The following is a 24195-nucleotide window of genomic DNA, read 5'->3' on the forward strand; positions in this document are numbered from 1 at the left end:
TGGTGCCTGTTTGAGCCCATAAAGACTCTTTTTCAACTTGCATACAAGCTTCTCCTTTCCACTCACTGCATAACCCTCTAGTTGTTGCATATATATCTCCTCATGGAGATCACCGTGAAGAAAAGCAGTCTTCACATCCATCTGAATCAAATCCAGATCATCATGAGCAACCAAAGCTAACACGGCTCTAAGTGTGGTCATTTTGACCACTGGAGAGAAGATCTCCTCAAAGTCCACACCATATTCCTGCTTGAAGCCCTTAGCCACTAACCTGGCTTTGTATCTTGGCTTTGCATCAGGTGCAACTTTGAGCCTGTAAACCCACTTGCATGGCAAAACCTTCTTGCCTGCAGGCAAATGCACCAACTTCCATGTTCCATTTTTGTGCAGAGAATCCATCTCTGACTTCATGGCACGCTCCCAAAGAGCCTTGTCTGCCCTCTGTAAAGCCTCCTTATAACATGAGGGCTCCCACAGTCAGTAAGCATCAAGTAATCAACCCCTGGAACAAACCTGTCAGGGGCTCTGGAGGGTCTTGTGGACCTCCGTACCCAATGACCATCATTTGCAGGTTGCTGTCCAGCCTGCATATCACCCATTGGTGGCTCTTGTTCCATGCCATAAGGCTGAAAACTCATGCCCGGTATCTCCTCTAACTGTGGCATATCCATAGGGATATCTTCTGCCATCTCTGGCTATCCATTTGGACCATTTTCAACACCATTTAAGGGCTGGTTTTGCTGCTGTAATGGCTGATATACAGCCCTTGGTTGTTGTCCATGATGTCCATCATCATCAAAGATGACTCTGCCAGGCTCCTGTTGCCTTGCAGGCTCCTTATACATGCATGTTTCATCAAAAATGACATCATTGCTGCGTATAATCTTTCTATTCACGGGATCCCAAAGTCTATACCCCATTTCACCTCTGTCACCATATCCTAGGAATATGCATTTGTGAGACTTAGGATCAAGTTTGGTGCGCATTTCCCTGCGTATGTGCACGTACGCAACGCAACCAAACACTCTCAAGTGCTTGTATGACGGAGGCTTCCCTGTCCATACTTCTTCTGGCACTTTCCCACCAAGCCTCGTGTTAGGTGACTTGTTTATAAGGTGAACGGCTGTCATAACAGCTTCAGCCCAAAAACCATGAGGTAATGCAGCATGTGACAACATAGAACGGACCTTCTCCTGTATGGTCCTGTTCATCCTCTCTGCTGTCCTGTTTTGTGGAGGATCATAAGGAGTAGAGAGCTCCCTCTTGATGCCTTTAGCATCACAAAAGTCCTGAAACTGTTTAGACATATACTCTCCACATATACTCTCCACCATTGTCGGAACGCAAAGCCTTCAGTGTTTTGCCTGTTTGATTTTCAACATGAGCAACAAACTTCTGAAACACTGAGAATGTATCACTCTTCAAACGAAGAGGATAAACCCACACCTTGCGTGTGGCATCATCAATAAAAGACACAAAGTATTTTGCCCCTCCCAAAGAAAGCTGAGGCATCTCACATACATCTGTATGCACAAGCTCTAACTGAGCATCTTTCTGTCCAAGAGCTTTCTTGTGGGGGCACTGGAGTTGCCTGCCATATATACAATGCTCACAAAACTGAAAACTTGAAAACTTTAGAGAAGGCAAGTAACCCAAACGAGACAATTGCTCCATTCCTTTGACACTCATATGTCCCAACCGGCTATGCCACATAGAGATTTCCGGCAGCTCAGTTGCATTTACATTAGCATGGTGACAAACACCTGCATGCATGAAGTAAAGAGTGTCCACCTTAGAGCCTCTGGCCACAACCAGTGAGCCCTTACTAATTTTCCACTTTCCACGACCAAATGTGGTAACATAATCAGCATCATCAAACTGTCCAGTAGAAAGCAGATTCTTCTTGATCTCAGGCACATGCCTGACATCATGGAGCATAAGCTGTGAGCCATCTGAAAACACAAGCCTCACATCACCTCTGCCAAGAATCTTGCATGCATGGTTATCACCCAAATAAACCACTCCTTCATTGCCAACAGTATACCTGACAAACAAGTCTCTGCAACCTGTGACATGAAAGGAGGCACCTGAATCAATGATCCATGAGTGCATACCATGACCATCTCCTGTAAGAAGTGAATGGGCATCAAGTGAAGACGTAAATAGGACCTCATCCCCACTGTCACCTGCATGTGACACATTGATTTCTTCATTCTTGACTCCACTTTTGCCCTTTGGCTTTACATCTTTGGCTTCATCTTTGTCTTTGTCTTTGTCTTTGCCTTTTCCCTTTTCCTTTTGATCATTTTTCCATTTGTAGCATTGCTTTTTGATGTGTCCCTTCTTGCCACAATAATGGCATTCCAAATCCTTTTTAGAGCGGGACTTGCTCCTTCCCCGTTCTTGGCTTTTTCCCCTTTGCTGGGATCTCCCACGTGCATTCATTGCATTGGACTTTCCAACAGAGTTGTTTTTCCTGTTCATCTCTTCTTGAAGAAGAGCACCCTCAACATCTGCATATGACAGCATAGCATTCGAATTGCTAGTGGCTGTCCTGAATGTGTCCCAACTCTCTGGCAAAGTGCATAAAAGAAAGGTGGCTTTGAACTCATCGTCCATTGCCAACTTTTGATTTATAACTTGGCTGACAATACCATTAAACTCATTTAGATGGGCTGTCATAGACGCCCCTTCCTTCATCTGAAGACCTATGAGTTTCTTCAACCAACACACTTTGCTTGAGGCACTTTGCTGGGCATACAAGTCCTGCAATCTCTGCCACATTCCCCGAGCTGTCTTCTCTTCACAAATGCTGAAAAGTAAAGTGTCTGACACAGACAACATGATGGTGGATCTTGCTAGCTCATCCATATCTTCCCACTCTTCAGCAGTAAGAGAAGCGGGCTTTACACCCCTTTCTTTGATAGGCTTGTGCTGCTTCTTCTGGAGCAACACATTGTAGCATTGGGTTTGCCAAATATCATAGTTATGTGAGCCTTCAAGCTTCTTGATGTGAAGCAATGAAGAGCTCTCACCTGTGGTTGCCATAGCAATATGCAACCTATCAATGCCTGACTCCCTGCAAAATGTGCAAACACTGCACCAAAAGCACACAAAGTGCTCACAGTTGTTCTCCCAAGCTTTATCTCCCACTGCGGAAGCAAGAATGCAACTTTTCTCCCACTGTATGTGATGAAATCACCAAAATCTGGTTGCTGCAGATTTAGGACAGCACCTTAAATGTGCTCTGTTGCCCTTCCAAAGTACTGTACAGCAGTACCAAGTGCTTACTTGTGATGTACCAAACCTGTACCGGCAAGTACAGCAGCTGAAATTGAACCTTTTCCTCACTCAAAACAGTGTACAGCCATGCCAAAACTTACACAAAGCTGTGCCAAATCTGTACCAGCAGGTACAGTAGCAATAAATGCTCTCTTGGCTGTCCAAATGAGTGAAAATCAGACTTTTACAGTCCCGTACACTGCATACAACAGTTCCGAACAGAAATTGGGCAAAAGCCCCTTGACTGCAAGCTGATTTCTGAGGATTTAAGGCATAAAAGTCTTGCCTGCTGCTTTGCCAAGCTTAACAAGCATAAAATCTTGAAAAGCCCCTTGATTTAAGATCAATTGCTGATCATACATGGTACATTGACGCACATGAAGGCATCCAGAGTCTTCGCAGTGCTTCCCCCTGGCCACATAAAGGGGTTAGTAGGCGCCGTAGGCCTGGGTGCAGCAAGCGACGACATCTCTTGCAAGGCCGCGTCAGCTTGAAACGTCGCAAGTAATAGCGTCGGGTTCACCACTTCGCGTCGGGTTCGCGCAGGCCTCCTCGCTACCTTTTGCCACGTGCTCGCCCAGCCTGCCTGCGAATGATTCAACGCCCGCCACCTTCGCCTTCGCGCTACGGGTGTTTTGTTGACACCGCCTCCGACCGGCAGCCAGCGCTACACGTCGCCACTTCGCCTTCTTCTCCACCTGCGCCTGCCCTTCTACGTGCCCGAGCTGCCACCTCTCACGACTGCTGCCTTGTGGTTTGCTACGGGTAGCTCTGCCACGTCAACCCTTGACCTGCTTCAGCTGCAGCCTGCGTAAGTTGCAGAGAGAGAGAGCCACGCTTTCCTCTTTGATGGCAGGGCGTTTCTGAAGAAAATCAGCTACAGAGGAGAAAACGGTGGCCCTTGCAGTTGGCGTCAAAATGCCTGTGGACACGCACCCCTGCTCTGATACCAGTTGAATGGGAGAGAGAGAAGAATTAGGGTTAGAGATTCATGTGGGAGACATACACAGAGAAGCAACAAGGGAGAGAGAGAGAGAGAGAGTTGTGGGGATAAGTCAACTCAAGATATGAGTGTGTGACTCCCCTATCACACATGTATATTGCACTAGTACACATAGTGCACTTAGTACATTAAAAGTACTAAGTGTACTATGTACTATAACTTATGGGCTTGTACACACTATAAGGGTGGGCATAGTGCCTTTACCCCAACATTTGGGACTGTTCCCAAGCAAAACAAGTTTGGCAAAGGATCCTTCACCTATACACAAGAGTGGATGTATCACCTGGGGGGAGTGACTGAGGCCGGTCCCGTTCTTTTCTATGAGGCAACAGGTGGGCAGGCCCTCCGACTCTTACAAGCTTGATACAATTCCCAGTCCCGATAGGCCAACTCGTCTCTGAGCACCAGTCTGAGATGGAAAATCATCAACATAGCTGCATGGCATATATGGTGGGCCCGTTGCAATGAGACCCCCACCGAGGGCACTCTCACCCCTCCACCTAAGTCCATCCGCTCCATTTGACTAACATCGTTCATACCCTCCACGGGCCGTGGGGGAAGGTTTGGATCGCATGCGTAGATGGCGAGAGGCCTTCTTGCACACATGGCACACAACTTCTAATTGTTTTTTGGATGGTGGCAAGTAAGAGGTCAACCTTGCTTGGATACTCAGTATCAACACCTTACATCAATGTACTTCAACATAGCTTGGATACTCGACATCAACACCTTACATCAGTGTACTTTTTTAGTAATGATATATTACTAGTGGGAAACCTCAGTACGAGGTGAAAACCCACGAAGAAATATGCATTGTACAATGATGAGTCCTAAAAGGACCCATACTAGAGTTCCTCAAAAACAGTCAAAGAAAAGAAAAAGTTTGCAAATCAATATCCTGGCTCGCATAACAACAACGCAATGTCTGTCGCAAGGAGAGCCTAAAGAAGGAAAAGGTGTCTGACATATGCTATCCGACCATGAATCGGTTCGGACTGGTCCATATTGTCCACAGAGCCTAGAACTGTACCCAAGAGAAAAACGCACCATAAGGCCGGAGCACAACTATCAACACTCCAAATATCCAAAATTGTTTTCCAAAAAAGTGTGCGGGAAATCTAAGGCGCAAGCAAGCTGAAACCCTGTTCAAGAGCAGTCTGGAATGTGGACAGGACCAAAGAAGGTGTAACACCGTCTCAATCTGTGCACCACAACGGCGGCATGACGAGGCACAGATACGCCATGAGTGCAGAAGCACACCCACTGGGAGAACTCCAAGCATGCATCTCCAAAGAAACAAGCATTCTTTCAATGGCAAACCGCTCCTCCAAATCCCTCTTAAACATTTCCTCCACCATAGTAATGGTTTTTGTAAGTGCCACAGATCATTACATACATGCATAATCCATGGCGATGGCTGCAGCCTCACATATAAATTCTTAGCCGATATAATATCCAAAGGCACCCCCAAAACTTTCCAGTCAACCAGACAGTCATGCATACAAAGCGATGATATTGGTGTAAAGGGGGACAACAACTATAGATCTCACGCCATAAAGGTCTATAATGCATACCCAATCCAAAACTACGTCAAGCCATAGGGAAGGACTTAATGTTTCCAACCTAGTCCACCACATCATGGATCTCAATTATGCCCTTTTTGGCCAAAAAGAAACCTTTTCTTGGCTGTGTGAAAGCCAATGGGCAAGCAAGAGCTGCAGTCCAATGTATGCCTTCAACCCTCAGCGAATTCCCTTGCACCATGTCACAGCCATTCCATGTTAAATGTAAAACTTTCTTCCAATCTTGAATAAGGTGCGTCTTGTATGGACAGCCACGTATCTTTCCAACAAAACGACCAAACACAACCTCCCAGTGTGTAGTGGTCCAATCACCAAAGGCCAAGGATCTCATTCTAACACACATAGCCGCTAACATCCGTGACCAAGGCTGCTACTGCGCTGCAAAATCTGACAACAAAGTAGCTTTCCGTGCAAGGACATGTATATGTATGTTGAGGATGTTCAATCCATCATGCATACAGGGAGTACATATCTTTGCCATTGACAACAGCCTGAGTGCTTTCTCATGGTGTTTTGATTTCCAAAAGAACTCTAATATTTCCGACATAGAGACATCAATCCGATCCCTTGGCCAAAATAGAAGAGGTAAAAAGAATTAAATATATGAAATGAGTATGGATTGCACTATTCTCATGCGCACATGCAAAGGCCAAGTGGAAAGCTTCCAATAGTACAATTTCCCTTTTATGCAATGTAATATCCAATCTACCTATGCATTAGTAGTAGTGTTCCATGCCAACGGATATCCCAAATGACGCGCAATCTGTGAAGGCTCAATTATTTGCCCTGGCCATATATGAGCATGCCAAGCTTCAATTTTCAGTGACAAGAGTTTGGATTTCCTAAAATTGACTTTGAGACCTATTGCACATGCGAAGAGGTCAAGTGCTTCCATTACAGACTTGAGATCATCCGGATGATTTCTAGGCAGAAAAAAGGAATCATCTGCATATGCATGTCCCTCAAGTTGATCACTTGATGGCAAAACTAGTCCATGCAAAGTATGCATGGAGAGAAGGTGATCCATATGTAAAAGCAATGGATGCGTGGCAATGGCATATAGTAACGCACTCAAGAAGCAGCCTTGGCATACCGATTTGCCTAAGCTCCATGCCTCTATGAGTTCTCCATCCACAATACCCGATGCCCGGCTATCTTGATAAAGCCAATAAACAATATTTGTCATTTTGCGACCGAAGCCCATACGGTGCATGGTTTCTGCCACAAAGTCCCAATGGATTGTGTCAAAAGCCTTTTCAATATCTATTTGTATCATAAGCACATCTTGTTCTATGTATCTAGCATACTCAATGCCAATATACGCATTCGCAATTTTGTCTGTAATGTGTCTGCGCGGCACAAACCCATATTGGGCCATATGCAAACCGGTATAGAGAGAGTCCTTGAGGCAGTTAACCACCATTTTTGCAACCAATTTGTAAACCACTGGCATGAGTGTGACAAGTCTCCAATCTACAAAACACTCACATAAGCTCTTTTTTGAAAAGCGTTTTAACATTCAGCCTTTCCAAGAAGAAGGCAATTCCCAATTTTCCCATGCAAGATTTACATATATAGCAACGGCACTTTCAATTGGTCCTAGAATTGCAGAAAGAATTCCACCATTGGTCCATCCCAACCGAGGGCTTTCCATCTCCCCATGTCATGCAAAGCCTGCTGTAATTTTGCTTCTGTAAAGGGCATTTCCATATATAGCTTCATAAGGTCAGAAAAATCTGAACTTACGAATTGAGAGATTTGAGAAAGAAATAATAGTGAAGAAGGACAAAGACAAAAACAAAGCATTTGAAAAATCAAAAATAAATAAACTAACCAACCTAGTAGCGACTAAGGAGAGGAAATCAAAAGATAATATCAAACGAAGACTTTTAATTAAGACATTAACCAAAAAAAAACCCCAAAAAAAAAACAAAAAACAAAAGACAAAAAAATACAAAAATACAAAACAAAAAAACAAAACAAAACCAAAAAAAATCAAAAAATCAAAATAAAAAACAAAACAAAAAACCAAAAACCAAAAACCAAAAAAAAAACAAGAAACAAGAAACAAGAAAATAAGAAAACAAGAAAACAAAACAAAACAATTACATGAATGAAAGAAACTTTAAAAAATAAAAATAAAAAAACATACACACACAAAAGCATACACACACTTCTTCTTAATAAGAACTTAAACCTTTTGAGCTGAGATACTAAACAACACAAAATAGCAAAACAGAGAACTGTAAACTCTAGACCTAAAGCACTTAAGAGCTAGAACCAAACATTAAGCTCAACTTAAAAAAAGACTTCGACTCAAAAGTGCAACCATCAACTCCGATGTCTATCCGAACATGAAGTGTAGGTTCATCAACACTATCATCCAAGGACAGTATTGGATGTACATGAGCCAATAAGGCTTCCCTAGCGGCTTGCAGTGAAGGGGATTGTGGGGCAACAAAGAATACTAAAAAGTGAGTTGCATATGCGTCGGCAAGTTCTTGTTTTATGGACGTCCATCTTTCTGTGTCCATTTTAATCCTCTTAATATTATCTTTTTGTCGGGCATGATGAAGCTATCGGAAGAATTGTTTAGAGCAACCCTTATCCCGCAAGCATTTCTCCCTGGCTCTCACTTTCCATTTTTCTAGTTTTCTCTTGTCATTTGCAACCAATTGTCCTTTAGCAATACAAAGAACTTCTTCCTCATTAGGTTGTAATGGGCATACATCAACCAATTCTTGCAAGACCTGACATTTGACTTTGGCTTCTGTTACCATTTGCCTTTGTTCATACAAAAGCTTCTGCCATAATCTTGAATAACAGCTTGCATACGGATCACAAATCTATACCATGCAACATCTGGATTTTGAAACATCTGAGCGGCTAGTGGAGGTATGATATCCTTCACCATTTGTTGGAAGCTGTCATGTAAGAGATGGCTATTGTTTATTTGTAACAGGTGTTTGTTATACAAGGGCATATCATCTATTGGCAGTCCAAAATAGAGACCCATCCATAGCGGAGCATGATCTGAGAGTTGCAATGCATGATCAATCCACATTTTGCAAACAAAATCATCATACTGATTTGCATTTAACAAGTACCATCTGTCCAACCTAGCACATAAGAAAACATGGCCAAATGCGAGAAAGTGTAACCAAGCATCCTTCGTCTGGCATGTGGCCATAAATCTAGTGCATGTATTTCACCAACCATGTTTGCCCAAGCAACCTTTTCCAAAGCTAGCATGTGTGTCCCGAGGAATTATCTCCCAACGAGGGTGCATTATTGAAATCACCACAAATAAAGGCATTGTGCAACCATGGATAAGCTCTAATTTCAGCCCATAAAGCAACCTGCTTGGCTAACGCTGTGTGTGCATAGACTGTAGCAAACTCAAAAAATTTCTCGCGTAACAAACATTGTATAACCAAACAGCGTCCAACTAGATCATTGAATGCAAGAGTTGGATGTAATTCATTTCGGACCATAATAAGCACACCGGAGTAATCCCCCATGCCTGCATAAAATATACTATATTCGGCAAAGTAACCCAATTGACCAGTAAATTCATGTTGATTGTGCTCTTGCAAAGATATCACATCTAGCTTCATGCTAGCAATATAAGACCATAAAAGTCACCATTTTTTAGGTTTGCACAACCCACGGACAGTATATGTCATGCATTTGATTGGTGCAGTCGTGTATATACAATGCAGTGTATATACAAGGCCATGAAACTGTAATTATAGGACATCAGGCGTGGTGTTCATGGGAACATCACCCAGATCCAAAACATCATTACCAAGATCATCTTGAAAGTAAGCACTAGAGTGCTCCCCAAGATAGGATTGTTGTCTTGAAACTGTGAATACATCCTTATCTATGCCTTTTGCAATTTTTGCCCAAGCATCGACAATGGTTATACCATCATCTCCCTTATTCACCTAGGCATTTGGCTACTTGCCATCAAACATAGGAACAAGGTTGTTAGAGGCGTCAGAAGCGTTTGGTACGAGGCGGGTATGGTACACGCCTTGAAAGACTCGTATTTTTTAGAGACGTTAGAGGCGTGTTAGAGGCGTCTGATATATATAAGTGTCACGAGACCGGCAGAAACGGTCCCGCGACGCCTTGCCGCACGCGGTCTTCCATAATCCATGCTTCATGAAACGGCTCCATCGGCCCGTCGAGCGCGTCTCGTGCGTTTTCCTTGCGGGTCTCATCGATCACTTGTGTTCGTGCCCGGCTCGGCTCCCTCGGCCTCCTCTCGGGTCTTGCCTTCCATCCATGATCCGCCGGCCCGTCGGCACGACACGGCTCACCGGTCCGCCGGTCCGCCGTTTTTCCACCGTTTTCGGTCCTAACCCCACGTTCGGTCCGATCGTCATCCAGGCGGGGAGGGCAACCCTCGGGGCACTCGATACCCACGGAACCTCTCCCGCACCCTGGAAGACCTAACGTGCCTACCCGGTGCATGAGTGCGTTCCTAAGGTGCCTACCATGGGTCCGTGCTTTGCCTACCCGATGCGTGAGTGTTCCTAAGGTGCCTACCATGGGTCCGGCAAAGGCATCGCGAGACCGTTTCCGCCGGTCTCGTGACACTTATATATATATATATATATGTATACATATATATATGTATACATACATATATATATGTATACTATATATGTATATATATACATATATGTATATATGTATATATATACACATGTATGTGTATATATATACACATGTATGTGTATATATATACACATGTATGTGTATATATATACACATGTATGTGTATATATATACACATGTATGTGTATATATATATATATATATATATATATATATATATATATATATATATATATATATATATATATATATGTATACATATATGTATATATACATATATGTATGTATACATATATGTATGTATACATATATGTATATATACATATATGTATGTATACATATATGTATATATACATATATGTATGTATACATATGTATACATATATGTATATATACATATATGTATATATACATATATATATGTATACATGTATACATATATATATATATACATATAGTGATAGATAGATATAATATATATAGTGAAAGTTGAGAGAGAGAGAGAGAGAGAGAGAGAGAGACTAGAGTGTGTATGTATGAGCCTTGAGGGAGGGAGGGAGGGTGTGTATGAGAGAGGGAGATGTTAGAAGTCATCTCCTGTCTATTTTTATACACCAGGGCCTCTGTTGTGGGTGTGTCCGCCCTGTATAGGTGTTTTATCATTTTTCCTCACTCCCTGTATTTTTTTTCTATTTTTCCCCATTTTTCGGTGGTGTGGATGGATGCCAGATGTTGGCAGGAGCCTCTGGTGGTTGGCCGACTGTCCATTCAGCAGTCGTGTGGCTGGCCGACTGTCTAATCAGCAAGTGTGGAGTTTTCTACTGGCCGACTTGCTTTAAGCAATCATGGAGGTATTTACTGCTGGCCGACTGCTTCATGCAGTCGTGGAGAGCCACTAGCGCTAGCCGACTACATGCATGGGGCATATAAATAGGCCCCATGCTCCTCACCATTGTATCATTTAGTTTTCTACGGGATCTTGTGTATAGAGAAGAGTTTACACGCCTATTTCTCTGTGTCTCTTGTGCTGTCTATTTTCTGCACTCTACTTGCTCTTGTCAACCCAAGTTTGGTTATCATTTCCATTGCATATTCTAACATGGTATCAAAGCCCTAAGCTCGTGATAGATCTTGGGATTGGAGATCTGGCAAACCCAGAGGGGGGTTTTCGTCTCTCAACAACGGTATGTTCATGAGTTGCTTGAGGCCTTTGGGATGGGGAACTGCAAGCCTATTACTTCGCCGATGGACCCGAACACAAAGTTAACCGTTACTGATCCTTGTGAGCCAGTTGATGCCTCGCAATACCGGAAGTTGGTTGGTTCATTGATCTGGTTGGCTGAACACCGGATTGGACTTGAGCTTCTCCGTGGGGCTGTTGAGCTCTTTTATGCACACGCCATTGAAGTCTCATTGGGATGCAGGATTGCGGATCTTGCGGTATCTGCAAAGTACGAAGGATCTAGGACTCTCTTACACAGGAGGGAATGGAGTCAGACTCCAAGGTTGGAGTGACTCAGATTGGGGAGGAGATCCAGACACGAGGAGATCTACTTCAGGATACAGTTTTACCCTCGCCTCAGGAGCAGTTTCTTGGAGCAACAAGAGGCAGCCAACTATTGCCCTCTCTTCGACAGAGGCAGAGTACCGGGCTGCTTGTGGTGCTGCTTGTGAGGTTGTGTGGCTGCGGAGGCTGCTAGGCGAGATTGGGTTTCCACAAAAGGACCCCACAGTCATCCAGTGCGATAACCAGAGTTGTATAGCTATTGCTCGGAACCCGGTCTTCCATGCCCGGACCAAGCACATAGAGATACAGTATCACTTTGTACGTGAGAAGATCTTGGCTGGTGACAACTTGCTACTTTATTGTTCGACGGAGGACAATGCGGCGGACCTCTTCACGAAGTCTCTACCTCAGGCTACGCTCAGGCGGCACTCCAGCTCCCTTGGGTTGATTTCACAACCAGGAGCTGAGAGGGGGTGTTAGAAGTCATCTCCTGTCTATTTTTATACACCAAGGCCTCTGTTGTGGGTGTGCCCTGTATAGGTGTTTTATCATTTTTCCTCACTCCCCGTATTTTTTCCCTATTTTTCCCCATTTTTTGGTGGTGTGGATGGATGCCAGATGTTGGCAGGAGCCTCTGGTGGCTGGCCGACTGTCCATTCAGCAATCGTGTGGCTGGCCGACTGCCTAATCAGCAAGCGTGGAGTTTTCTACTGGCCGACTTGCTTTATGCAGTCGTGGAGGTATTTACTGCTGGCCGACTGCTTCATGCAGTCATGGAGAGCCACTAGCGCTGGCCGACTGCATGCATGAGGCCCCATGCTCCTCACCATTGTATCATTCAGTTTTCTGCGGGATCTTGTGTATAGAGAAGAGTTTACACGCCTATTTCTCTGTGTCTCGTGCTATCTATTTTCTGCACTCTACTTGCTCTTGTCAACCCAAGTTTGGTTATCATTTCCACTACATATTCTGACAGGAGAGAGTGTGTGTGTATGTGTGTGAAAGAAAGAAAGCTGTATTAAACGTCTGCAAAAGGCCAAAATGACCTATGAGACCAAAATAGTCCATCCTCATCATCTTGATACATCATCAAGATTCAAGGGTACAAAGTAAAATGAAATGAACTGAAATGAACCGGTAGAGTATAGAGAGAGCTCCAAAAGTGGGTTAAAAAAACATCATCAACCTAGTGTGTTTGAACTTTGAACTTTGGGTCTTGAGAAAGGCTTAAGGGAGGGAGAGAGAGTGTGTGTGTGAGAGGGGCTGCCTTGGGCCCTTAAAGCCCCTGTCTAAAGACTCAAACCAACCAAAAAAAAAAATGGACGCCTCGATCAAGCAATCGTATGCCTCAAACTGTTAGAGGCGCGCCTTGTAACTTCTATGCATAGGAACCATATAGTTTCTTTCAATTATTGGTCGCTTTGCTTTAAGAGGCTTTTTTGGCAAGGTCCAACCCTCCGAAGACTCTGAGACCTGCATTTTGCCCTTTTGTTTCGAGGTAGACGCCAGAGTTATTGGCTGAGATACTTAGACTTGCTTTCTTTTGCCTTTTTCGTTTACATTGTTCTAAGTTGTGTAACTTTTGGCGATTTAGCATTTTGTTGGATATTGTGCCTTGTTGTAACAAGATCTGGCTCTCTAGGGATAGCCGAGGGAGGCGGCTGCAATTGCGGTTCGAGACATTCTGACTACATATGTCCAAATTTCCCACATTGGAAACATGCGCCTGCAAATTTTCCCCATTTTAATTTGAAAGGCCTTTCTCCTATCACAAGGTCCCCCCAGTCTATGACAATACCTGGAAGGGTGGGTTTGTCGGTATCCCACAAGATGCAAAATCAATTCATGTTTTCATTCATTCTGGGGGGGGGCCAAACTATTTTCCCTAATCCTGTCGCTATTCTAGGAAGCTAGTGTCTCCACATGCGGGGAAAGTCAACAACCTCAACCCATACCTGGCATTTATGTCTTATCAAACTTTGGAAATCCCTAGTGAGCGACCAAGGCAACACATGCACCATCTGTGTGTTCAACATAAGAGGAGACATTTCCAATAGGTGATTTTTTGCATCATTGTCCGAAAGCAAGACCTCATAAAACCCGCGAGCACCAAATAAAACTCCTGGCACAGCATGTTTTTTCAAGACAAAGACTATCCACTGAGCCACATCTTGGGCTGAAGGCATCTTGCCAGGGAAAAATATGCATCTTGCCCATACTGCTTCATTGGGTCCATGAGATCCTGCACTGGAATCTAAAATTTCAGGTTGGGCAAGGGACCCTCCCATGACTTCCTTGCTTGAGAACATTCTTCTAACAAACTCTCATGCAAGCATCGGCCATCTTCATCTACCCGATTCCCATGTCTTTCTTGCGTTTGTAGGAGAAAATTTTCTCCGAAGAAGTAGACATAAAAGGGGAACTTGTAGCGGACGTCGAACTACTGCACAAGTGATGCTGCAAGCTGCTAACGATCACTGCCGTATCTCCGCTGAGCGGCCTACTGATGGCGACTATCTGCTGAGAGTGACGACTGCCTGTTGAGGGCGACTGTCTACTGATGGCGACTAACTGCTGAGGGTGACCACACACACACACAGTCGCACCCAGAAGAAAAAAACGGAAGGAAATACGAGCAGCAGGAGAACAGGCGGTAGACACGCAAGGCTACAGAAAGGATAGGTGGCGGCGGCAGGAGGCAGGACAGTAGACGCTGAAGGGGCAGCAGTCGACAGAAAACGACCAGCGCTGCAGACACTGTGCGCACACACACACACACACACACTACATCAATGTACTTCAGCATAGCTTGGATACTCAGCATCAACACCTTACATCAATGACAAGTGTACTTCATTTGTATCTCATGGCAACTTGTATAGGTCTATTGAAGCTAGGCATTCGGTGGTTTTTCCTATGGTTAGTATACAGCACTAACGATATCCTTGTGATTCATTTGTGCTTGACATTTTTTCAGATACTTGGCATTACCTTATTTGCTATGATTTGTTGACTTGATCACAAGGCTGGTCCACGTGCCATTCACTTGGTTTAGTGATAGTGACGAATGTTGGGATAGAACACACACATACACCCCCCCACACACACACACTTTTTTTAAAAGAAAAAAACCAGTCTTCTATTACCAAGGAGCAATGTACATGGGGAGGATGTACTTCAAAGAGAAGTCATCCAATGAAGAAAGCTAATAACAATGGAAAAGACCTCAAACTGTGGGGTATCAATAGCCTCCAGCTGTCGACAGTCGTGTAGGGACTGGCGAAGATTGGCACAAAAAAAATTATAAGCATCTAGAGAAGCATGTCGAAACATTATATGGTTCCTAGCCTTCCAAATCTCGCTCTCTCTCTCTCTCTCACACACACACACACATACACAAACCCTATGTCAGCCATCCATTTTCCAAGCCTTCCTATAGTACAATAATGAGCCTTTGGATTTTGGGTTTGATGAACACATAAGAAAGTTTTAATGGTTTAAACAAGAAGCAGAAGCCAAAAAAGCACCTGATGATGATGTTGATGCCTTGCCAGCATTACACTTTGAGAGAAGCTTTTTTTCTCCAGCTGCTTCTCCTAAGCACAGGCCAACCATTGATATCATGAACATCATATTCTTGCCAGGGCAAGACAAGCCTAGGTGCTCAAAAGAGCTTTGCAAAAGCGTGAGTAAGCTTGGAAAAAGTCATGTACATACAATCATCAGTGCATATCTTACCGAGGTACTGACCTGATGGCTTGCCAAAAGTTGAGCTTCTTTACCAGTAGTCGAGGGAATAGCAACAGCCTGAACCAAGTCAGGCCTAGGGTCACTAGACCCCCCCTTTGAAATGTTCCGGGAATATAACTCCTTTAATTGCAGAACTTGTTGACCCTTCCCATGAGCTTCCTCTACCTCTTTCTGTGCCCAACAAAAAAAGGCCCTTCATCTCAATGGCTTCTCCTATGATTTCTAACATGTGACTGAGCAAAGATGACCAAAATCTCCAATAAAATGGAAGAGATTACAATCAAATTATCTTTATTTTCTTGAAGCTGTGCCAAGTTCTGCCTCTTAGCATTTATCTTCCACAAAAGCCATTCTTTCCTTGCTAAACTGCAATCCACAAATCAAAACTCTTAGAAATGGTCCTTTGAATTCTATAAGGTAAAGTAAGACATGGATCATGTATGTGCCTCTATTATTTCCCAAACTGAACAGAAACCAAAGTGCAGTATTGACTTCATTACAGTCTGCTCACAAAGCTTCAGATCATCAACTCCATCATGCATAGCCTAGACCACATGCTATGGCATACCCACTCGTATCATCAGCACCCAAGAGTACTTGCAGGTTCATGCATATAAATAAAACACCATCCTGTCTATCACCTCTTTGGAGATGATAGATAAACCCCCATACATGGAGAACACACGCACACAAAGTGTAGTTTGTCAGACAATTGCACCATTCTGGACAGAAGGATTGGATAAACCAGCTGACCGCAACTTGGACACAGAACATATACCTATGCTTCTTCTCAAACTTGGATTTGGAGATGTATGTGGGCTCCTCTGTAAGCTTCTGCATCAGAAACAAAAAGCTCTTTGCTTCTTAAAACGCCTCAGACATCCATTTCTATGCAAGCAAGATCTAACTGTTTTACAAATGAGCTTGGTAAAACCCCTCCAAAAAAAAAAAGTCAAACTCGATGGCAGCCTGCTACCTGAACCAACAGTTTTGAGGATCTTAATGCTGCATTCCTTTTCTTTGCATCTTTGAGCTTTGCTCCCAGCTCTTGTACATGCTCTCTTAGCCAGTCGGTCTATTCTTCCAAAACAGAGAAAAAAAGAATAAGAGTGTCTCAAACAATGATGCCTTCCATAGAGCACAACTCCTTTGATGGTCTAGGCAAAGCCATACTTTCATACTTTACATGTTAAGAAAAGGCAAGAACAAAGCACTTCCAGTACATACTTGATTGCCCTCTTCTGAGACAGAGTGGAAGTAACAACTAAGCACTCTGGAGGACAATCTCATGGATGTATCACCTGTGGCAGCGCACTACATGAAAAATGCAGGTAGTCGCTCAACGTTTGAAGCTTTGATGGAAACAATGGCACCAACCCCTCCTCTCTATCTTGGAATTCCTCAATGAGACGTTCACCCTTTCAAGGAAGTCATGTCGGAAAAGCCAGTTAGACACAAAAATTGGATTTTTTATGTAATTAAGATTTGGTTTTCTAGATACAATAATCGATTTAGAGGTTAAACATCAACCTCAGGTGTGAAATCTGACCTCTAAATGCTGAAGAAGCTCATCTAAAGAGACTGAGCCTTTGGTGTTAGGGCGGCTTACACGAATTGAAAGGCTTCCTATTTTCCCAGCACTTTCAGTCACTTTGTTACTGGCAAGCTTCCTCATTTCTCCTGATTGAGCTGCTCTATCGTCTACTTTTACATGATTATACTTTGCATCTTGTTGAAGACTGCTGTCTTTGGGCAGCTGCTTGCCCTTAGTTAGACCCCTGAACTTGGCCGATGTAGGCTCCTTATCAGAGATGTTTGCATGTTCTTTTAGGTTACAAACAGGCACAGTGCTATTGAAGTCGCTTGCTGAAAAGGTTGTGTCTTGCATCAGATTACCTGACCTTCGCTTTGACATGGGTGGCGTTTGACCGTTCCCATCAATATCCACCAGCACATCGGATCGTTTCCGGAGAGCCTGATGAAGTGACACATCCATGGTGTTGCTTAAAGACATGGAAATGTCAGAATCACAATAGAGGTCCGGAGTCCATGTTTGAGCTTTTAGACTAAGTCCATCCTGACGGTTCTGAGGGGGCAAGTTTTCTTTCTGTTTGCCCAAAGTCTGGATGGATCTTCCTTCAGATGCTTCACCTGGTGACGAGCCTTCTGCTGCAGTTGACAACAAGGAGCTGAATTTTTCTGGCAATGGGTTTCCTTTCTCCTTCCATCTGACTTTGTCTGTCGATGTTGTTGCCAAACTCATGTCGCTTTGATCATAATCTGCATGCACTGACACAGCATTAGGGTTAAGGAGAGCCCAATGCGGGCCACCTAGTTTTGTGAGGGCCATGGAGTCGTCCTCAGTTCGTGAATCACTGTCATTTAAAACTTTCTGTGATGATGCTTCTCCGAAAAGCCCAGTTCCTTGTGAATCAAAGGTTGTACCATGGTTCAAATACTGTGATAGATTCTTTGTGAAAGTCGTGGCATCCATTGTTATGTCATCATTTAACACATCATTGATGATAGAATCATCGTCTTCTATGCTTGACATGTGCCCAAGGTGTACAAAGCAACCACTGTCATCTTCCATTCCATCTAAGCTGCTACAGCAGAAGACACCTCCCTTCAACTAAAAATCTTATAAAATAAAGCTGTTTAAAAAATGCACTCATGCAAAGAATTATGTAACATCTACTAAAACTGTATAGAATGAAAAGAAGACCCTGTTTAAAAAATGCACTCATGCAAAGAATTATGTAGCATCTACTAAATATCGTACAAAAGGAAAAGGAGACCCTGCTTGATATCTTTCAATCGGGGCTTATACTCTAATAAGGGTTTGCAGGGTTCAAAGGTGATTATGTTACTCAAATAGAGGTAACTGAGACCTTGAGACCCTGATGATGGCCGAAATTTTGATAAGAAAGAACATGGAAATCTCTGAAATCTTGAATGGTCTGCACAGTTTGAGAACAGAAACCTAGTAGCAGTCGTCATTGCTTAACAGAAAACATGGAAACTCTATAAGGGTATGGCACCATATGAGAGCGGAAATAAAAACCCTCTAGTTCGAGAACAGAAAGAAAACGTAACGAGGGTCTGCACATTATTTTAGTACGCTAGTACAGGCCTGCGCACTTGGAGAACAGAAACCTAATAAGGCTAACCTGTGCCGCCGCGTTGTAGTGTCTTCATCCACCCAGCTTCCATGGCCGGTGTCCATGTCGCAGGAGAACTGGCTGAAATCTGCAGTGTTTTCATGGAGATCTGCAGGAAGATCGCGCTCTGCAGCAGAAACCCTAGTCATGGCTGATCTTGCGGTGGGAGGAGGAGGGGTGGGATTTTTGGACACAGCGTCTGTGTCGAGGGGAGGGGTTTGGATGTCCTCGTTGCGGGGGAAGATGTGGACGGTCTGCGTCTTCGCGAAGCTCACCCTCCGCCTCTTCTTCTTCACCACGATAGCACTTCCATCGTCGTCTGCTGCAATGAAGGCTGTGCTGGCCTCCATCTCCTTGGTCTCCTCTAACAGAACCACCTCCATACAGTAGAAATGAGCTTACACGAGGGAGAGGTGTCTAGAGAGAGAGACACACACAGAGAGAGAGAGAGAGAGGATTGAGCGGGCTCCAATTTGGATTTCAAAAATAGCCCTTTGTGTCTTCCTTGGCTGTTTACACACTGAAGGTGTCTTTTTTTCCAACCAATGAAAAAGGTGAGATTACCCTTAACATCAAGGTAGGCTTTCCAAAGTTACCTTTTACCATGCTAGTGCTAAGATGGAGATTGAGGCTTGATACACACTATCATGGCTTTGTTCTCGCGGCTTTCTAATGCAAAGGCGTTTTCTGAAATTATTCTGACCTCGAGTGCTTTCCTTCTCCGTGGCAAGCAGTTGGACGGGTACTATTGTTTGAAATTTTTCAAAAAAAAAATCCTTCGCAAGGGCACTTTGTATCCAACCTCACTCATGCCCATCATTAATCACCACAATCCAAGTGTTGCTCTCCACCCAAAGCTTGGGCATCAACAAACCCACCAACCATAAATGTGCTATCACTCTCTTTTCTGTTATTATCGATAATAAATTCTTGTAAGTATTGTGATAAAGTCAAGCATAACTACAAAAAAATAGATAGGTCCCACACTATCGGTTGTGGCATATGGGTTTCCTATAGGTGTAACCAATGGGTGACATGGCACCCATCGTCCACAAAATTAATGTGCCTTCCAACGTTTCGGCACTGCATGGTGGGCATGGTATGTAATAGGGCCCTTAGCTACTTCAATTAATTTGAGGCACAAACAACATCAAGAAGACCAATCATCTTAATCTTTCCATTAAATCTCTTCATTTTACAAATGTGTGTTGGAGGGTCTTTGATTTTTTGTTTCATTATATATGGTACCAACCATTTATGTGACAAATGTTAAGTGGAGAGATCAATGTAGCAACACACACATAGATGCAACAAAGCAAGGAGAGATTTATGTGACAAATGTTGGAGTGAAGATCAATGTAGCAACACACACAGAGATGCAGCAAGCAATGTAGTAATAGTGATGATGTTAATATGTACAAGGATCATGTAGCTGTCATACGGCCGTACCATCTGGAAGTGTACACCCATACCATCTGTGTTCGGGATGGTCACCGAGTGAGCTTTTCTTGGCTGCCCTCTCTCTCTAACTATTACCACCACCATCTCCGCCCACCACCGCCAACCCACACCACCCTCTCTCCTCCCACCATCTTCCCTCCCTTTCACTCTCCCTCTCTCACTCTCTCTATCCTTGTCTCTCTTTACTAACACACTCTCTCTCTCTCTCTCTCTCTCTCTCTCTCTCTCTCTCTCTCTCTCTTCTATTACCACCGTCCCTTTCTCTCCCTCCCTTTCACTCTCCCACCCTCCCTCTCTCTCCGTCTCCCACCCTCTTCCCTCCCCCTCTCTCACTCTCCTTCATCTCCCTCTCTTTCTCTTTCTCTCTCCCCCTCTCACTCTCTCTATCCTTCTCTTTGCTCACTCTCTCCATCCCACCCCTCTCTCACTCTCTCTATCCTTCTCTTTACTCTATCTATCCTCCCCCTCTCGCTCTCTCCTTCATTTGCCTCTCCCTCCCTCCCTTTCACTCTCCCACGCTCCTCTCTCTCTCTCTCTCTCTCTCTCTCTCTGGTACTCTCTATCCTCCTATCCTCCTTCCCTCTCGCACTCTCTATATCCTTCTCTTACCTCTTATGCCCCTTCCCTCTCTCGCTCTCTCTATCCATCTCTTTGCTCACTCTCTCCATCCTTCTCTTTACTCTCTCTCTATCCTCCCCCCTCTCTCTTTATCCTTCTCTTGGCTTTGCTAACTCTCTCTATTCGTCTCTCTTTTGTAACTCCCTCTCTATTCGTCTCTCTTTTTTGTAACTCCCTCTCTCCCTCTCCATCCTTCTCTTACCTCCTATTCTCCTTCCCTCTCTCGCTCTCTATATTCTCCTCTCCCTCTCTATCCTTCTCTTACCTCTTATCCTCCTTTCTCTCTCTCTCTCTCTCTCTCTCTCTCTCTCTCTCTCTCTCTATCCTTCTCTTTGCTAACTATTATGTCCTTCTCTTTGCTCTCTCTCTCTCTCTCTCTCTCTCTCTCTCTCTCTCTCTCTCTCTCTCTCTCTCTCTCTCTCTCTCTCTTTGCTCTCTCTCTCTTTTAGTCCTTTTCTTTGCTCACTCTTTCTATCCTCCCTCTCTCTCTCTCTCTCCCTCTCTACCCTTCTCTTTGCTTTTGCTCCCTCTCTCTCTCTCTCTCTCTCTCTCTCTCTCTCTCTCTCTCAGGGTCCCTTTCTTTGCTCACTCTCTCTATCATCCCTCTCTCTCTTCCCTTCTTTTGCTCTGGTTCCCTCTCTCTCTTTCTCTCTCACTCACTCTTTTTGTCCTTCTCTTTTCTCACTCTCTCTCTATTTTCCTTCTCATTTCTCAACACAACATACTTAACTCATGTTTTGCGTACAGATCCTCGATTTATAAACACTTCACTACCTTATTCATCCACACAATATTGAAAAATGTCAATTCTTTATTGGTTTGTACGACATGTTGTACATAAACATCGTTGCAAACGGGAATGATGTCTTATTGCAAAACCCCAACATGCATTGCTCTCACTCTCTTTATCTCTTTTTAATATGAAAAATAAGATTAGGATACATTCATAAACAATTGCTAAACCCAGTCACTTGAATATTCACAAATAAATATGTTTACTACACTATAATGAAATCTTCATCAAGTCACCCTCCACTAAATCCTCTTCGAGATCAGTACAAATAATGTTCATGCCTAATTTTTGTGCTACCATAGCACAATCTCCACATCCACCAGCATAATGCTCTACTATCACTTGCCCTTGCTTTACATGACGCTTCAACAAGCTATCCCAAAAGTCATATCCACGCTGAGATCCACCTGCAAAGAAAACATCTATTAATTCCACCAAAAATGTAAGGCCCTTATTTTGGAACACAAAAATGTTAACTCCATACCTCGCCATGTTGTCCCATCTGGGCGTCTGCCCCATGCATCATGTTGCAAGGATCAATGAAATAATTAAGTAAGAAAGGTTGTGTATGGTTTTGTCCAACTATGCTCATGAAGGTAGCAGTGACGAGGTTATCTGCACAAGAGTATGAGATGATTTTTGTAGTAAAAAGTGATGCTCAATGGCAACCTCTATGGTTAGTGCTGCTTACCTCTTGTCCAAAGGGCCTTCCAATCTGTGTTGTATATCAGACATTCACCAAGGTGTCTAAGGAGAAGCCAGAGTGCTCAGCGTGAGATATAATGGTTGCCACCACTTGATACAGATGACAATAATAAAGCCATTGTCGTCTAAGATGGTCTCACAAATATGAAGCAATGCATGCTCCTCTCCATCTACGTGGCATCAAAATGACATACACAAAAAACGTAAGCATGACATATACACAACATATGCACAGCGACACATAAGGTCTTAATGAAGAAAAAATCATCTCATCACTCACATGTGCAGAGATTCCATGGTGGGACAATGTCATCAGGGTAGCTATAAACAGAACCTCCCGTGGGCAACCTCACTACAATACAATCACACGTTGTGCTTGTATTGACACCTTTAACAATAAAGGTCATGTCTCCCATGTTGGCCTTCTGCAACATACCAAAGACATGTTCTAGCTTCGGTGGACACTCGTGGTTCAGAAGTGCACGGCCTATCTTCAAAGGATCCCCGACAAATGCCATCATCTTTGTAGAATGATATCCTGCCACACCATGTTGAGTAGAGTTATACATCAATTGTCATTACATGATATAAAAGACACACCTTTACAATCTTTTCACACGTGGTCACAATTGATTATTACTCTTATTAACACCAAGGCTTCTATAACGGTAGAGGAACTAGCACTTTGATATTCGCTCAGAGCGTCGAGGACTACTGTCATGGTATTACAAAACACTCCCACAAAGCATACATTTTGTAAGTGTATGCACCACACAAATACTTTACATTATCATTACCAATGAAAAAAATCATACCTAGCAAATTCATTTGGATTGGAGTCTAGTCACCCAAGCTAGGTGGATTAATAGGTCGTAATGGTACATTTGGCACTTCACCTCTTGCCAAGCTTATCTGAATCCATAACTTAATCTATGTTAGTATCCAAACAATGCAACAATAATACCACAAATAAAATCATACCTGGCAAATTCATTTGGATTGGAGTCAGGTCACCCAGGCTAGGTGGATTAATAGGTCGTAATGGTGCATTTGGCACTTCACCTCTTGCCAAGCTTATCTGAATCCATAACTTAATCTATGTTAGTATCCAAACAATGCAACAATAATACCAATGAGCCACAAATAAAAGTGCCCTGCCTGTGTTGCTGCATGACCACCTTCTTTAACTTTTGGGGTTGCCTCGATCTTGTGAGTGCTGCTATCGTATCAGAATTGCTTTCGTTATATTATGATGGAGAGGTATTAGAGTCATCCTCTTCCTATAGTGCCTTTCCTTTTCCCTTTCCCTTTGTTACATCTTTTTTTAGCACTTTTTATGATGGAGAGGTATTAGAGTCATCCTCTTCCTATAGTGCCTTTCCTTTTCCCTTTCCCTTTGTTACATCTTTTTTTAGCACTTTTTCCCCTTCATCATCATCATCTTTTTTTAGCACTTTTTCCCCTTCATCATCATCATCCCCTTCATCTTTCATAAGACCTTTGCCCTTGCCTTGAACATGTGATTTGTCACATAGACTTCTAGGCTTTACAATAGAATTCACGATTCGAAAAGATATAGTAAAAAATATTTAACATAAATTGAAATATCTAATTGTATAGTTCATATCATGGTTGATTGCTTCGCTTTACAAGCTCAAGTATACATCTCTTTCTCGTGCTTTGGAAATTTGCCACTGGGAAAA

General features: G+C 43.4%; 1 protein-coding gene across 7 annotated transcripts in view; it reads right to left on the bottom strand.

Moving 5' to 3' along the window:
- LOC147619423 (uncharacterized) overlaps positions 1 to 19463 on the bottom strand; it is a 34187-nt gene extending 14724 nt beyond the window's left edge. Inside the window, exons 1-8 of one of the 7 annotated variants that reach the window (XM_086773073.1) lie at positions 18925 to 19463; positions 17304 to 18357; positions 17056 to 17172; positions 16731 to 16829; positions 16533 to 16588; positions 16033 to 16120; positions 15755 to 15925; positions 15532 to 15600 (exon numbers count right to left, since the gene is read on the bottom strand). In XM_086773073.1, coding sequence (XP_086629199.1) covers positions 15532 to 15600; positions 15755 to 15925; positions 16033 to 16120; positions 16533 to 16588; positions 16731 to 16829; positions 17056 to 17172; positions 17304 to 18357; positions 18925 to 19298 — 2028 coding nt within the window. In that variant the 5' untranslated portion in view covers positions 19299 to 19463. Of the gene's footprint in view, positions 1 to 15531; positions 15601 to 15742; positions 15926 to 16032; positions 16121 to 16532; positions 16589 to 16730; positions 16830 to 17055; positions 17173 to 17303; positions 18361 to 18924 lie in introns of all 7 variants that reach the window. The other 6 variants (XM_086773076.1, XM_086773070.1, XM_086773075.1 and 3 more) reach the window with 6 other exon arrangements.
- Positions 19464 to 24195: the final 4732 nt, after the last annotated feature.

Source organism: Cibotium barometz, chromosome 33 (assembly GCF_041138505.1).
Source record: "Cibotium barometz isolate CiBa-2024 chromosome 33, ASM4113850v1, whole genome shotgun sequence".
NCBI classification, from domain to species: domain Eukaryota; kingdom Viridiplantae; phylum Streptophyta; class Polypodiopsida; order Cyatheales; family Cibotiaceae; genus Cibotium; species Cibotium barometz.